The 18,121-nt window shown below is 37.8% G+C and overlaps 1 protein-coding gene across 1 annotated transcript in view; it reads right to left on the bottom strand.

Moving 5' to 3' along the window:
* Positions 1-205: 205 nt before the first annotated feature.
* Positions 206-18,121, bottom strand: part of LOC306855268 (MAP kinase-activated protein kinase 2-like) — a 37,132-nt gene continuing 19,216 nt past the window's right edge. The window contains exons 2-10 of the mRNA XM_079393826.1: positions 9,173-9,312; positions 3,676-3,740; positions 3,463-3,542; positions 3,258-3,384; positions 3,095-3,170; positions 2,835-2,959; positions 2,613-2,698; positions 2,435-2,515; positions 206-2,311 (exon numbers count right to left, since the gene is read on the bottom strand). Coding sequence (XP_079249952.1) covers positions 2,162-2,311; positions 2,435-2,515; positions 2,613-2,698; positions 2,835-2,959; positions 3,095-3,170; positions 3,258-3,384; positions 3,463-3,542; positions 3,676-3,740; positions 9,173-9,312 — 930 coding nt within the window. The 3' untranslated portion in view covers positions 206-2,161. The remainder of the gene's footprint in view (positions 2,312-2,434; positions 2,516-2,612; positions 2,699-2,834; positions 2,960-3,094; positions 3,171-3,257; positions 3,385-3,462; positions 3,543-3,675; positions 3,741-9,172; positions 9,313-18,121) is intronic.

Raw genomic sequence — 18,121 nt, 5'->3', positions numbered from 1 at the left:
AACTGAGTCTATCTATTGCCTATTTAATATCACTCAGCTCTTTTACTTTTCTCTTGCACTCTGACTATTCTTCGTAGTCTTTTTCCATCAACTACAGAGCTTATTATTACATCTAACTCATCTCATTTTGTCCCATGAGCATAATGGGTGAGAAAGGTTAACAGGATAAGAAACTGTGAAATTAGTTAAAGGATTATTAGATCTCATGATAAGACTGCATTTTATTACTTGGTTTGAGACGAAGAGAACTGAATTACATCATATACATGTATCACCAATTTCATAAAGTGAAAGAGAGGTATTTGAGAAATTAGTATGAGAACATTAACACATTCCAGAAACACTTCTGTAAATACAGGTCTGAAATTGTGGTCTTAACACAATTCTACAAGTTTAAATGAGACAGACCAGTGGGGTTTAGGCGTTTTAATCCAAAGTTGAAGCAGACCAAGAAATACGTATAGCAGTTAAATCTGCCTTTCCCCGTTAGTATAAAATTCTGTGGGAATTCTAATCTGTTTTTCAACTTGGTTGATATTGTAACCTTTGCTTTGAGAAATGAAAGTATGAGTACGGGAAAAGATCTTACAAAGTGGTAAAATCAAAGAAACTGCAGAAACTGTTATTTGCAAGAGGGACACTGAAATCATTTAGCAGATATCTGCTGCTTGGGAGTATACTGGCATTGCATGTTCAACTTTGTAAGCATTAAATCATATCCTTAAAAAGAGGATCAATCACACAACAAATATGAAGTAAAAAAAAAAAAAAGACTATATAGAAAAAATAAAACAAGATTCAACCTTTCAGCATACATCAATCAGTGCAGCTAAAAATCTGTCTGTTGGATGCGTAGGATTCCCTGTATCCCTTAAATATTTCCAGAACACACAGCCTCAAGTCAAAGGGGCATTTCTTTGTTCTTTTATCAAACACCTGGTACCTATAAGCGTCTCTCAACAGGTGCATTCAAACACTTACTGCATGGTAGGCATGAAAAAGACAACACAATAAAAAAAAATGCACTGGCATAATGAAGAGTACAGTCGATGGCTAACACATGTAGAACCATCACAAAGATCCATTTCATAATTCATTCATTATACACTTCAGAAAAATACAAATGGCTTTTGCGGTTAAAGGCGGTGGGTTAAAAATCAGCAGACTACGTCTACTGTTTTTTTAGCAGGTATTTGTGAAATGAAATGCCAGAGCATGGGTTAACATCTTTACAAATCTCTGAGGGAAAACCTAGTTGGAAACATATGCATAGAATTGATTCAAGGCAAATCATTGTGCACCCAAAACGATGTGAAATAAGCATATCATTCAGCAAGCAGAGGGCCGAAACAATGCGTTGGACTGGCTTTCCATGGTAAGCCTTATCAAAACCAATGTGAAAGCAGGGCAATATGCGGTTTTCCTCTCAATCTGAAGACCAACATAAGGCTAATTGGATCTAAAGCTCAAAAAAGATCTAGTATTTAACTTAAAAGGACCATGAACAATACTGACAGACATTTTCACAGTAAAGAACAGAGTGCGTCTACATTCAGAGTCATTTCAAAAATACATTTCCATCTGGACACCAGCACTGTCTTTTACTGTAAAAGAGCATACGAGTGCCGAAATAAATGACAGATATAATGAAGAACAAACAGGAAAGCTAGCACTATGCATAGGCTTCTCAGAACATGAGCAGAAGAAAGGAAACTGATCATTCTCTTACAGGGCAACTTATTTTACGAGCTGTTCCATAACTCAGAATGGAACATCATTAAAATAAACAGTGTTAAGTGTGTATAACTCACAAACTCATGTACCAATGGCTTTTGATTAAAAGAAAAAAAAAGAAAATGCAAAAAGGTAACTAACTTAGCATTCTGATTACCCCACTAAACACCCTGTGAAAAAAAGTACTTGTGAACACTAAGGAGCAAATTAGTGGATGTCAGCTGCTTCACAACTCCAAAATGTATAGTCTTGTATCATAATTGTACAGACCCTTTGTTTTGGTAGCAAAGTGGTGAGTATTAGTTACAGATACTGAGTGATTAAAAAGAAATAAAAAAAATTGTTGACTTATTGCTTCCCTAAATCAAACTTTTCAACTGATGTACAGGTAAAATCTGTGTGCATGTGCGACAGAGTGAATGTGTCCTTAGCAAGCAGACGTCTCGTTGTCAGCAGCCGTATTGTTGGCTTTCTTTCTCCTCTTCATCAGCAGTGGATTGGACGAGTCTTCAATCCTCTTGATTTTGATTTGCTCATAGTCGACTCTCATGGTTGCCAAGGCACTAGTCATTTCTTCCTGTGGAACAGAGACATAATAGCATTAAACAGAATGAAGATATGGATCTGAGGTGCAGTGACTGAAAAAAACATGCAGGAGATGTTCTGAGAATTTTTTTTTTCTTGTTGTGGGAGGCCTCACCTTGACATCCTCCCATGTGTCTTTCTCTTCTTTCAGAACACGGCTGGTGTGTAGGGGTGTCTGTGGCACCACCATTGATTGCTATAGCCACATAAATAACCATAGAACATAATAAGCCAAATATAAAATGTACAAAGATCAACACAGAATCCATAAAATAACGCTAATATTCACTCACATTGATCCAGGGGTGGTTCATAAATTCTGTGATGGTCATCCTTTGTGTCGGCTCAGTTTTCAGTAATGTACTAATGAGCTGCTTGGCTACAAAAATAGGAAGAGTGAGTCACTCAAATCTATAATAATTCTTAGAAACACGCAAAACAAATGACTTGAAGATAACAGTATTCTGAGAACGGTTTCTCAAGTTGGTTTCACAAAAAAGGAACTTGACAGATACCTTCCTCTGAAACTTCCGACCATTCAGGATTTGGAAACTCGTACTGCCCCATGCGGATTCGTTTTTTCATACCAGGGGATATAGCCAATCCATGGTTGGAATAGAAAGGTGGGTAACCACAGAGCCTGGAAGTTGAATGAAGTGAGAGTTGAGCTATATCAGACACACTTTACAAGTTCAAGAGTGGCAAAACCCATTTAAATAGAGGTCTAGACAGAGAAAAATGGCGTATGCAGAACATACAAGACAGATTCACTTACAGAATATACATGATGACACCCAAAGACCACATGTCACAGGACTTGTCATATTTTTCTGGACCAAGAACCTCTGGGGCTATAACATGAAAAAGGTGAAAATACTTAAAAATGGGATCAAATGGCCTTCCTGACCTCTAATTATTGATCATTCTGATATTCTTACCAACATAATAAGGAGTATAGCAAGGGGTGGCCAGAGAGTTGTGTGAGGTTGTCTCTTTTGCAAACCCAAAGTCTGTCAGTTTGAGAAGGGCGTTGGGCCTTTTAGAGGTATATAAGAGGTTCTCTGGCTGCAAAGTGGATTTTCAGGCATATTCAGTTAAGAAAACCATAAAGGCAAAAATCATTTCGTCGTCTTAGAATATTACCTTGACGTCTCGGTGTGCGATGTTTATTGCATGTAAATACTGAATGGCCTCTCCTATACTCTTCATGATATCAGAAGCCTCTAAAAAGCCAACAGAACAAGAAAACAATTAAAATATTAAGTTAAGGTTTTGTGGCAAATGGGTCTATTTATTATTTTGGCATTCTTAAACATGTTTATATATACTTTATAAGAGAGTACACGATGCCGTTACCTCTCTCAGTAAATGCCTGGTCCCCTCTGTCCTGAATCCGACTGAACAGCTCACCACCATCCATGCTTCAAAAGAAACACAAAGCAAAAATCAACTGACATATCACAAAATATCTGAAGTAACGTTATATTATTGGAGAAAAAAAAGGGGGGTTCCACATTGGAGGGTTTTCGAGCATGAACTGCCTTTTTAAGGTCATGCCACAGCATCTCAATAGGATTCAGGTCAGGACTTTGACTAGGCCACTCCAAAGTCTTCATTTTGTTTTTCTTCAGCCATTCAGAGGTGGATTTGCTGGTGTGTTTTGGATCATTGTCCTGCTGCAGAACCCAAGTTCGCTTCAGCTTGAGGTCACGAACAGATGATCGGACATTGTCCTTCAGGATTTTTTGGTAGACAGCTGAATTCATGGTTCCATTTATCACAGCAAGTCTTCCAGGTCCTAAAACAGCCCCAGACCATCACACTACCACCACCATATTTGACTGTTGGTATGATGTTCTTTTTCTGAAATGCTGTGTTACTTTTACACCAGATGTAATGGGACACACACCTTCCAAAAAGTTCAACTTTTGTCTCATCAGTCCACAGAGTATTTTCCCAAAAGTCTTGGGGATCATCAAGATGTTTTCTGGCAAAACTGAGACGAGCCTTTATGTTCTTTTTGCTCAGCAGCGGTTTTCGTCTTGGAACTCTGCCATGCAGGCCATTTTTGCCCAGTCTCTTTCTTATGGTGGGGTCATGAACACTGACCTTAACTGAGGCAAGTGTTCTTTAGATGTTGTTGTGGGGTCTTTTGTGACCCTCTTGGATGAGTCGTCACTGCGCACTTGGGGTAATTTTGGTCGGCCGGCCACTCCTGGGAAGGTTCACCACTATTCCATGTTTTCGCCATTTGTGGATAATGGCTCTCACTGTGGTTCGCTGGAGTCCCAAAGCTTTAGAAAAGGCTTTATAACCTTTTCCAGACTGATAGATCTCAATTACTTTCTTTCTCATTTGTTCCTGAATTTCTTTGGATCTCAACATGATGTGTAGCTTTTGAGGATCTTTTGGTCTACTTCACTTTGTCAGGCAGGTCCTATTTAAGTGATTTCTTGATTGCAAACAGGTGTGGCAGTAATCAGGCCTGGGTGTGGCTAGAGAAACTGAACTTTTAACGGGGGGGGGGGGGGGGGGGGGCTAGTGGGTTTGGATTTAGTTTTCCCTTCATAAAAAAACCCCTTCATTTAAAAACTGCATGTTGTGTTTACTTGTGTTATCTTTGATTAATATTTAAATTTGTTTGATGATCTGAAACATTAAAGTGTGACAAATATGCAAAAAAATAAAAAAATCAGGAAGAGGGCCAACACTTTTTCACACCACTGTAGCTATAGCAGTGTTTCATCTAAAAGCATTGATAGTTCAAACGTATAAGTGCTGAAGCTCACAATAAATGACTTTGTTGAAATGCATACAAAAAAACCACACACACACATCAAGGGGGGGATCTTTTCACCTTTGTCCCCAAGTCATCATTGTGGTTATTTCCGATTACAGCAAACCACTGCTAAGTGTGCAAGTCATGTGAGCTCCATTTCTTGAAAACTTGCCAGTTGCGAGAAACTGGGTCAGAGGGCTTAGAAAGACTGTCCGTCTCTCATCAGAAAAGAGAAAGGTGTGTGTGTGGGGGGGGGAGAGCATAATGGGGTAAAAGAGAGGGATCTACGTAAGACTGCATGGTTATGATTTTGATATTTGGACTCTATTATCATATAACTGATAACTGGATTGGAAAGCACTTGGTCTACTTGGCATACTTCTAGCACATCCGCTATTGTAATGATAAAGCATGATCATTTGTGAAAGAGGGTCCAAACTGCTGATAACAGTGTACATCTATGTAAATGCGAAGAATCATGCTGTTCTCACATCTCCACTATGGACCACAGCATGCAAGACAAGTTTCACTTCTATAGCTCATATAGAAGTGCAGCCAGTTTCAGGTGAAATCAAAGGACTGACAGAAGAAGAAAACAGTATGAGTTTGACTGAGAAAGCCTATGAGATAGGGGCTATGAACAACCACATCACGTTTTCAGTCTCACTAAACCTCAGACGCTTCTTGTCCCATCCAGTCGACATATAGCTGAATGTGCCAAAAAAAAAAAAAAAAAAAAAAAAAAAAAAGTGTTACGCTTAGGCGCTGATATTTCAAAAGCATGTGATTTATGGTACAAAGCACCAAAGTCCCACTGAAGGGTTGGGTTCTGTGTGTATTTTTTCTTAGAAAATCCATATTTGAAGCTGAACATCAGTGTTGGGATTTTCCATTTCAATCACCTGCTACACACTCAGTTCCGATGGCCTGTAGATTCTGTTTCCTGTGTGATGAGTCGCTGGATGTGTCTGGCCTGATTTCTTGTAATCTATTCATGATCTTCTGCAATCTATGATAGACCTTCAGCCAGCTTATTTTAATATTTGCATTATGATAATCAGCAGTTACATATAGATGAATCTATAAGATGTTAATGATATCCCAATGAGTCACTGATACCACACGATCACTCAATTCTGTAAGCTCCTCACACACTCATTTCCATCCTACAAACAGAGAATCAACAGTTTCTAAAGAAACACTACACTTCCCTACGAGTCTCTTGTATCAAAATGATGCATGAAATCTTGCGTCATCCATGAAACAATATTGTGCTTCATAGGAAACAATGGACTGTAAAGCAGAATCAAAGCAATGTATTGATTTATTTTTGCACCAATCAAACAATGAGTATCTGTGACATGCAAAGAGTCAAAATGGCTAAAATTAATTGTGCAGAAATGTGGAAATGTACAGGAAAAAGAGGTCAAATAGAAACAGAGTCGTCTCATCTCTGTTCTTTAGTATATTTAGATTAAAGACACTTTGCAAACTCAATTTCTGGAGAACACAAGGGTTTGTAACCAAATTCCACCCTATGCATCTAGTTGACCTTCCACAAAATGAGTTCCGCTAAAAAGATCGGTAACCTTTTATAACACGAAACTGTCAGTTGTCATCACACTGATAATCAGTGTCAAATTTTTTGTTGAATTGGCAGTGAATTTACATGTAAGGGGCATGTAAAATGACAGATCAAATTTCTGCTTTTTTGTACTCGTGCCCACAGACAGTCGGATCAACAGAGCGACGGCATCAAAATCAAAAGTGCATTATCGATGTTAAAGTTTTAGACAAAAGGTAATACAAGCCCTTTTCCCACAGTTTTCTCATGTAGCACCAATTAATTTTATTAAAATCCATCTTGACAGCGGTGAATTATCACTTTAATGGGATAGTTCACTTAGAAAAGTTGAATTCCGTCATTAATTACTCACCCTCATGTTTAGTTCCAACTTTCTCAGAAAGGGATTTAAAATGTTGACAGTTAGCATGCTAAAACACAGCATGTCATCAACATTCTACAAACCTTTCAAGAAGTTGTCATTAAACATCTAGTATATCATCCTGGTCTACCCTTATGTGCATAATCTCTGATGAGTAAAAACAATTAAAAACAAAAAATAAAAATAAAAATGTTAAAAATTCTAAACAAGAATTCACACCCGATAAACCTAAAAATTAACATAAACTCACATCTGCTGGTAAGCAACAGTGGTGACAGACAGTTTCTGACTTCCTACAAAACAGGCGGTAAAGAAAATGTGTGAGTCAGCGCATACGTGAGACCAAAATAACTATCAAATCAAAGAAATGGAAAAAGATAGGTGTGATTTCTGATCCTCACATCATCATATTTGATACAATAAAGGTGTGTGACTTCAAGATCAAACACTTGAATGGAGATGTCACAAGCACATCACTTTGATGTTTTCAGTGAAAGCATACATTACAGATGGCCAAATCATGTTGAAACTAGACAAGAAGGTGTCACGACTTAGGAAGCAATACTAAATAATACTCTATGCAAATATTATGCATTTAGTGCACAGTCTGGGTGCTAAAATATTGAATATTCACAATTAGCGGTGGACAATATGACCAGAATCTTATACAGTCTTACAAGTAATTCTTATACGGCCGTATGATTATATCAGTCATTTTAATTTAACGATAAGGAAATATATCATGGCAATAATTTTTTGCTGAAAATTACATTTTGATGTTTTACGGCAATCACATTATCACTGTAGAAATAGTGTATACAAAAAAATCAACTTGTGGAAATTTCATGACGGCAATAATATAGAATTAAGCTATTAAGCATTCAGAATATTGCAATGATTTTAATGTATTTCATTTTACAACACTTTCCAAGGCTTCAAGAACGTTAAGATGTTTTAATAACGTCTCTAGTTTAAATTTAAAAAAGAGTTAGTGTTAGAGTTGGCAAGTTTCTTTGAATGTTTCAGCTAACTCCGAACTCTTTGACTGAACTGACTGACAGATCTATAAATAAATAGATCTATAAATGTTGATGTACCATATGTGAAAACATATTAAAACACTTTCCACTTTCACAGCATTGCCATTCTCTCTTCCCTGAACTCTTTTAAATAATCATATCAGTAGCTGGCAATGTATGTAGTCTATTGCAGACTTAACCAAAACATTATTATTTTGTGTCATTATATGATAACTTGCATCCATATGACTTGCACTTTGATTATAGCAGGGGCCGTCCCAATGAAGCAAGCGGGGTTCAAGTGCCTTGCAGAGAAGCGCACAATGGTGGCAAGCAGAGAAGGATGGTACCAGCTAGCATGCATGTTGCAAGTGAGAGAAACAACAGCGTCTGGTTATGCAACTACATCTAGTCTATATGAAGGGGAGGTCACCACATTAGAAGGTACGTCATCAGACAGGGGACTTCTGAATTTACTCAAACATGAAAGGGGCCCATAGGTGTATGAGTGTTTACCGTAAGTAACCTCTAAACACCTGCTGGTAAACTATTTACACAAATGAGGCACTGAAACCTCAGCAAAAGATTACAAATGAGTTAAGGGGCTGTGTAGAAAGAGTAACTAAATGAATCAAGGTAATGCAATTCAGGACCCAATCAGACACAATGCTGGGTGCACTGCAAATGTCAAGTCATTATATTGCTCATGAAATGTCTACACAAACTCTAATTGGCCAAATGCTACTAATGAAACATAACAACAACTTGACATTCTGTTCCCTTAATAATGACTCTTAAAGCCAAGTTCCTTTAACTTGATTAATAAATTTACAGCCCAGATGGTTAAGAATAAGGGCCACAACAGTGAAAATTGCAAGTTGGGATGATCCATGAAATAAAGATGATGCCTGATCATAATGCTGATCAGCATTTACCATGAAGCAAAGAACCTAATCTAGGGTTGCGCTAGGTGAACAGTTTATAATATTCACAGAATTATGATTTGCTTATAAATGGAAAGTTGTCCAGAAAGGAAGTGAAATACAGAAATGGCCAAAAAATAGGGCATTAACAGAAGACAGCAAACGATGATGAAGCTGATGACTCACCACTCCATTACAATAAGAAGGCACTTCCTGTTTTGGTAGAGATTTTCATAGACGTCAATAATCCTGACGATATGGGTACATGAGGATGCCCGCCAGTGCAGCTCCACCTCTCGTCTAGCTTTGGGACAGTCATGAAGCATCTTAAAGAGAGGATGAAAAGGAGACCAATGTGTTTAGATGCGACAGCGATTATTTTCTCATAATTAACAACAGAAGTTGGTGACAAATGTTTATTATTAATAAGAAAGCAATAAACAATATAGATATGTAACAATTGATAATTCTTGCCATTTTTCTCAAATTTATATTATTTGTGCTTTTTTATTTATATTTATTATAATGTATATTATTAAATTGAACTGAATGTCTTTTGTCATTGTACAAGTACAACAAAATTGAAATGCAATCATTTGTGTGCATATATATATATAATATATACACACATATATATATACACATATATACATGCATATATACATATATATACACATATATACACATACACAAGATGAGAGTAATGTATCACAATGCACAATGCAGAACAACCAGATTTATGGAGTTTTGCCTCCTCCTACAGGTAATCACCCCAAATTACATCAAGATCTAGGCATTATGTTTTAGTAAATGGTCATACTAACATCATGCATTTTTTATTTTATGCATTATATTGTACAGTTTAGTCCAAGTTTTCTTACAACATGATATTTTAAATTGCATTTTAATGTCATTTTTGGGTGAACTATCCCTTTAAATGCCACACAACTCCAACTATCCCTTTAAGGCATGTTGTATTGCAGCACACAGTTATGTTATGTATGACAAGTAGTGGAAAGAATCCCTTCGGGGGTGGGGGGGTGGGGGGGGGGGGGGGGGGGGTCTTCAGACGGCAGACGTTCTCTCTTGTCTAGATAGCCGGCTTAGAGGTCTCATGATTCCTGCCTTTGCACACCGCACACATCACGCCTGTGAAACGTCAAATCCTCACACCAGCCTACAGGGGACTAAACAGCTTATTTGGCAGAGCTAAACCAGGAACCTTCATTTGCTTGCCAACCATGGATACAGGTGTGAGTCAGACCTACTTTTCTAATGTGAGAGGATTGGTTATCACAAATGTAAATAAAAACTTAAGTATGTAGCATGTAAAACTCATCTGTGAAAATACAGACACATCACCCACACACTGCACAACAGACACTAGCAGTCACAAAGCCTTCTCTCACCAAAGCCCTCTAGTTCTCAAGCACAGACAGATAGCTGTAATGTTTCATTTCAAGGTGGCATTTCACTAATGCTCAGCAGAACAAGAGTTTTTTTTGTTCATCTTCGTAGAATATTTAGTAGACCTGAATGACTCCACTTTTACTTGACTTACTGTCATTTCAAATACCATAATAGGGTTTGTTAAATGTTTTGACATTTGATGGCATTTTAAAAATCACAGATGGGATAACCTCTCGTTTTAAAAAGACTACTCACATATACCAAGGTCTAGTTCCACCCAGTGACTGATTTGACTGATCTGATTCGAAGCAGTGTGACTAGCTACAATACCTTTAAAACCTAATTTTAGATTAAAAACACTATTATGCATGCAGTTTCTTGGGGAAGTCGTGGCCTAATGGTTAGAGAGTCGGACTCGTAATCCAAAGGTTGCGGGTTCGAGTCTCGGGCCGGCAGCGCTCTCTCCACCCTAAATACCATGACTAAGGTGCCCTTAAGCAAGGCACCGAACCCCCAACTGCTCCCCGGGCGCCGCAGCATAAATGGCTGCCCACTGCTCCAGGTGTGTGTGTGTTCACTGCTGTGTATGTGCACGTTGGATGGGTTAAATGAGCACGAATTCCGAGTATGGGTCTTGTTTGCACATAGTATACTTTTATTTTAGAAAAAAAATATTACATTAGGACCATATGTGATTGTTTTATCTTACCTAAATGTCAAAATTGGTACAATAATAGCTACAGCCTGAATATATTTTATATCTAATATATAGAAAAAATCTTGTTTTTGCATTGCATGGGTCATGTTTTGTCCTATAAGGAAAATTAACCATGGTATTATTAGGCCTATGGTAAAAGTAACCTTTTTTTGGCAGACTTATTACCAATTGTATAACTAGAGTTTTACTACAAATACCATGGTGAACTATATAGTGTAAAACCATTGTTAATTTGTGGTTACCATGGTTTAACTATAGTAACCATGTTAATTTTCGTTGTGTTGTTGTATGCCTTAGCTCCCTCTAAACCTGTTATAAAACGATATGAAAATTTATCTGCTAAATTCTTACTCTTTACAATAGTAGTTATGTCCTTTTGGTAATTTTGCAGTAATTAATTGACTGCTATTGCTAACATTTGCTAGCAGTCTAATGTTTAACTAAGTAAACAAACACAAACCTACAATAGTCTATTTACAGATGTAAAAAAAAAAAAAAAAACTTGAAGTCCTGAACAGGACAGTTTTGCCCCTCTGCTCTATCTGGTCGCTTCTGGAGTCTCGCATCCTTCTGGCGGATGCGCGGATAATTATAATTTATATGAATTGTTTTGGTGCAATACCTGCGAGTTGTTCTAAACGTGGCTGTGCGTCTCATCTGGTGTGTGACTATATACTATAAATGCTGCCGATTTTCATTAAAGGGATAGTTTACCCAAAAATTTAAATTCTGTCATTATTTACTCACTGTCATGTTGTACCAAACCTGTATTAATTTTTATTCTTGTCCTGAACACAAAAGATGATATTTTGAAGAATGTTGGTAACCAAACAGTTGCTGGTCCCCACTGACTTTGATAGAAAAAACAAAATAGAAATCACTGGGGACCAGCAACTGTTTGGTTACCCACATTCTTCAAATTATCTTCTGTGTTCAGCACAAGAATAAAAAATAATACATTCTTCAAAATAATTTCTGTTTAACAGTAGAAAGAAACTCATTCAGGTTTAAAACAACTTAAGAGTGAGTAAATGACGACAATTTTCATTTATGGGTGAACTATTCCTTTAAATGTTAATAAAATAAAACACAAAGAAAAAAATAACTCCCTGCTCCTGACTGAAGAATAGGGATGGGTATCGTTAAGGTTTTAACGGTATTACTACTCTTATCGATACTGCTTATCGATCCGGTACTTTAACGGTATTCTTATCGGTACTTTTTGTTTTACTTTGTTTCTTTGTTCATATTCTTACAGTATCTTATCTTATGTATATAAAACACTAAAAATGCCTGCACTTCATCAATTTGTAAATGCACCAGTGTGCAGGTATTTTTAGTGTTTTAGATACATAAGATAAGATACAGTAACAACATGATCAAAGAAACAAAGTAAAACAAACTGACAAAAACAATAAAACAAACACACAAACGAAATGCAGGGGTAGACAATAAGGGAAATTTGCCACTGGCCCTCCGGGCCAGTGTCTTTTGAAGTTCACTGGCCCAGGTCAACGCGTCGGGTATTGATCCCAATAATCACGAAAAAGAACAGTTTGCTTGAACAACATGAATAACATTAATTTTTTTTAAGGTAGGTTTAGTGCAAAGTGCAGCAAAACTGTGCAAAAACATGAAACAAGTGCAAATAAACCTATTGCATAGGATTCATTCTCCGTAGTCACACAGCAATTCATTATATTATGTTCATACCATAGGTTTCATACACGTTAACTTTTCTCTAACTTACTTGTCTGCATATGTGGGCATTGATCTGCAGAGCTCACAGTAAACCTCTTTTTTTCTTGATCGTAGCCCAGCTAGGGGTGGGCGATATGGGAAAAATATCATATCACGATTTTTTTTTAGAAATTTCACGATTTTATCACGATTCTTTGTCATGTTGGTTTTACAAGCTGTCTGAGCATTACAGCCAAACTAGAAAGACAAAGCCTTTCAAGGTAACAAAAAACAAAAAAAAAGACATGGCAGATATTTAGGTCAAAGTGGGCGAAGATAAAAATCTTTGTCATCATTCTATCTTTCTTATTAAAAAAATAAGAACAAAGATACACATTACAAATACACATAATATACAAATAAAACAAACTTCTTCATTTTCAGGTACAATAGGTGTATTTAGCAGAGCATTCAATGAAATTGAATGAACAAATATAAAAATAAAACTCTACATAGACTGATTCCTAAAGCAACTGTATTAAAGTTTTTCAGTCAAGAATAGAGTGATTTTTCTCTTTGTGTTTTGTTGTTTTGTTAACGTTAAATGAATAGTTCCCCCACAAATTAATATTCTGTCATCTGTCTGTCAATTCTGTCATAATGTTTTATTTTTATACCATCATTTACTCAAAAGTTGTTTTAAACCTGAATGAGTTTCTTTCTTCTGCTGAACATAAATGCTATTTTGAAGAAGGTGGAAAACCAATCAGTTGCTGGTCCTCAGTGACTTCCATAGGATTGTTCTTTCATATCAAAGTCAATGTGGACCAGCAACTGTTTGGTTACCCTCATTCTTCAAAATATCTTCTTTTGGGTTCAGCACAAGAAATTAATAGAGGTTTGGGACAACATGTGAGTGAGTAAATGATGACAGAAATTAAATTTTAGGGTGAACAATCCCTTTAATGACAAGCGGCAGCATGTTTAGTGTCCTGTCCCTTTAAGAGCTGCACGCATCTAATATACAGGCACGCATCCATTTCTCTCTTAACTATTCACTTTCATTTTAGAGATAACCAACTGAGTCTGTATGTAAACCTTGTGTGTTTTGACAGTATTAGCGCAGAAGATAAGTTAGTTGAGTAATCAGGCGCTGTTAGACAGGCTTTTTAGCGCGCGTGCTTCAGGTGTATGAGCGCACGTCAGACCAGCGCGTGAATTAAACATTTAACCAGCAAGGCTTGTGTGCAAATAATGTACTTTTGCGATCGCGAATAAGTGCAGTGTCCTGTCAGAGTGACTCTACTGCTGTATGTCGTGTTGTACAGTATATAGAGACCGCGGCGCCAGAACTGTATTTGACATAATGTGTGCTGTAGCACGATACTACCATATTTCTTCAAAAGCAGATCGTGGAGACATTTTTATCGTCCACCCCTAAGCCCAGCCAATTCCAGCGGTCTCGCCACTGGGGCTGAAACTTTCTCTGCCTTTTCTTTTCGTATTCCCTTTCGCTTTCCCTCAATTCCTCTGGTGATTTTCTCTTCCTTGCCTTCTCTTTTTTACCCGGCGTTTGGCCGGGTGATGGGGGTTTCAGAAACATGTAGCCTAGCTTAATAGTAGCTATAGGTAGGTGCTGAGCAGCAGTGTGCAGTTTGCGCGCGTAACCGCGGGAGCGAGCATAAACCCGCTGCATCTGTAAGGCTGTCGGGATCACGTAACCTGCTAGCGGTGGTTACCGAGACGATTTAACAGAAATCAAAACACAGAACCACAGGTAATTAATGTGAAATTAGACTTTTTTTTTAATCGAGGCATTATTTTTACTGGCCCCACCGGGCTAGTGGTTGGAGCGATCTGGTGGCCCTGACGGTTTTAAAAGGTTTTAAAAGTACGTCCGGGCCACCGGGCCAATTATATTGTCGACCCCAGAAATGAAATAAACAGTTCATTTTTCTATGAAGGTCGACTAATATTAATGTTCAGGTAAGTAATAGTTACAAAAGTAATCAAATGTAAATGAGCACTGCATAGTTTTCACTGTATGTACTGATAGATTTATGTTTATTAAAGCTATAACGTTGTTCAGATTAAGAGCTGTGGGTGATTTTCTCTTTGCATTTTGTTCTTTGATTAACATTGATGGCTCCAACACTTTAAGACAATATACTGACACGCATCGGATTTTCTCCCAACTGTTCTCGTCCACTTAACATAAAAGTGAAGACTCTCATAACCGGCCATTTTGACACATTGTGTGTGTATTTTTTGGCATATTTTTGTGTGTTATTTCGACGCGCCCGAAGCTCAAAGTGTACTTTTGCTTGTCCGTTTTGGAGCACGCCGCCGCGCAGGCACGCGCGCACACACATTTCATCCTGGGGAACAGCAGATTGTACTTTCAACGTTTTACTATCAAATATGTCCTGCAATGTAGCAACAGTAAAGACGGCATTTGATAACAATCACCGATTGAGCTGATTCAGATGTTAAGTTTTGATTCGGAGGAACGAATCCACGCCGCTATGAAGGGAAGGGAGTTGTGCTAGAAGAAATGCGGCTATAATCCTTGGAAGCCAAAATCGAACAAAAAAAAAAAATACTTAGCTTAATATAACAGCCACAGGCCTAAAGTGTGAGAAGATGTTTGAATGGTTCTCTCTTCTATCATAATTAAACAGGACTTTCATGTTGCGTGTGTTGAAGCTCTTCCGCGTGAGCGCGATCTGGCTTCTGAATTGCACATAGCAAAAATGTATCATAGACAAATGTTTGAATATTATTGCACATAAAAACAGCTGGCGACATTATATATATATATAGAGAGAGAGAGGGAGAGAGAGAGAGAGCAACAATAAATGTATGTGTGTTTTCTTAACTTCTCCAATACCGACAGAAGTACCGATAACGTCAGAGCTTATCGATACTCCGGTCTTTCATAATTTAGCCCCGAGACCGATTTAATACCGAGTTTCGGTACCCATCCCTACTGAAGAACAGTTGCTAAAGTTCAGCAGTAATAAAACAACTTGAAATTTTCAACAATTTTTCACATAATATCTTTTTGCACCAAATAGTATCGATAAGTACCGGTATCGATAAGCAGTATCGATATCGGTATAGATAAAATGTAAACCATACCCATCCCTAGAGGCAGATGTGAAAACACCTGGTATTGTAGCCAGGTCTAAAATAAAGCTCAGTCTGGTAAGGCGAGACATCTCATTGTTCAAGCGACACATAATTATATGCCAAGCTGATGAACGGAAAGTGTTGTCAAGCCAACACAGACCAATTATTGCCGTCACTGGACTAATGCCTGCTTTTTGTGAAGACCAAAAAGAAAAGTTTGAAACATCCTACTGAAACAAAACACAAGTTTGATCTCTCTCAAACGTCATGCATTTCAGAGTGGGAGGCAATTTGTAAAGCAGACATAAAGCTCAAAAACGGTCTGACAATTAGTATTTTGGGACAATTAAGCACACGTATGAAATTTCTTCACCAAAACAGTTTTCATTTAATTGTCACTAACTTTGCATACAATTTTCACAACAACAAATTAAATGGCTTATAAAGTGACAAGCATTGCTAGATATTAAAATGAATGAAAAGCACTCCTTTGCTATCAAAAATGTAAATCAAAATAAAATGAAACAAATACTTTTTTTGGATTGCACTGTCATTGTGAGTAAGGTTAAAGAGTGTTCATGCTGTGACTGTGTAAATAAGGGAACTCTGAATGAAACTGCGTCATAAAGGGTCTGAAGGTTCACTAGGTGCATGTAGCTTGCGTCACAGGAACAGAGATTTAGGCAGCCACCTGTCTGGCCTGAATGCAACTGGAACATCTATATTACACTGTTGTGACTTTAAGATATTAAATGCCATTAACAAATCTGGCATGGATAACTGTGAGTGACAGGGAGGAAGGGACATATGGCAGGTGGCACGAGCTTTGTTTTGCATGTGAAGAGGATAGGAAAGAAGTGGTGGTGTCACGTGTGGTGTCGTGTGAGAGGGGGAGGGTGTTGGTTTTCTCCAATGAAACGTGGTGGGGCTGAGTGTGCTCCGATTTCACTGCCAAGTCCCAAAGCACCCTTGATATCCTGCTAATGTCCTGACAATAAACAACAACCTGCGAAGACTACAAAATATACAAACGCAAACAAATGTGACACCCACGGTGGCATAGGGACAATGTTTGGGAAAAACATGCAAAGAATCATCATGATAACAGCAATTAAAGGTTCTAATCAAAATTGATTTTGCTTACAAATGCAGAGTACTAATTCACACACACACAGCAGTGAACACACACCCGGAGCAGTGGGCAGCCATTTTTTGCAGCATTTTTTTTAAACACAGCATTACAGTAAAGCAACACTGTTGTGCCAATGCACACATTCGGTTGCAATATGTTGGTCAAGTTTTCACATCTGCGTACAGTTAAGTAGCCTATATACTCATATATAGGCTACTTAACTGTATAAGAGCCAAGTTCAATTAAAATGAGCGAAAATATTGAGTTCGCCTTGAAAAGTAAAAAAAAAAAATTGTTTTTCTACTTTAACGCCACTCTTTAGTCCCACTTTTTTAATACCAGCGGATCTGCAGGAAAATCGTGTCCATCTGTTATCAGAATTTTGCCTTCACCCGCTCCGTGGGAGAATAGCAGATGTGGCCCATTCACCTTCCTGAGGCCCAGTACAAAAGATCCCCTCCACACACACACAAAAGAGCAGGGTGAGGGGTTTCTAGAGGGTGGGAAGGGAGGGCTGTAGGTGGACGGCCAGCATCTTCCACCTGCTTCTGTTTAGGGACTAAGGAGACAACAGCCTGTAAGCTACCTTACTTTAGTATTAACCGCTCTTTGTGCCCGAATATGTGTTTGGGACATGTGAATGTGTGTGATGACAGACTATTGCTCATTGTGATGACTGGCCATCCACATTTCAGAGTAAACATGTTTGTGTCAAAATGTCTTGATCTGATTAAAGACATCTGCCTCTGACCCCTCTGACTTAACTCAAACGGAGCTTTGTCTATGACATAAAAGTCTTCTTATTTGTTCAAAGCTGATTTCCTGTTATCACAGATTCCATTCTTATCCCATTCCAGACAGTGGCCAACAGCTTGTAAGACTTACGGTCACTAAAGCTCTTTAATGTGTTACACCTTCCTTTTCTTCCTGTGATGTACGTATGGTTTAGGGCCAGACATTTGGGCTTGTACTCAATTGAAAATACTAGGTGGAATTTTTTTTAAATTTGTACTACTGTCTGTTCAAACTAAATGAAAAGAAACAGACATGGTAATTTTTTTTC

The sequence above is a fragment of the Barbus barbus genome (assembly GCF_936440315.1).
Source record: "Barbus barbus genome assembly, chromosome: 35".
NCBI classification, from domain to species: Eukaryota; Metazoa; Chordata; class Actinopteri; order Cypriniformes; family Cyprinidae; genus Barbus; species Barbus barbus.
The sequence above is the reverse complement of the archived record's forward strand: the minus strand, read 5'-3'. Positions and strand labels throughout refer to the sequence as shown.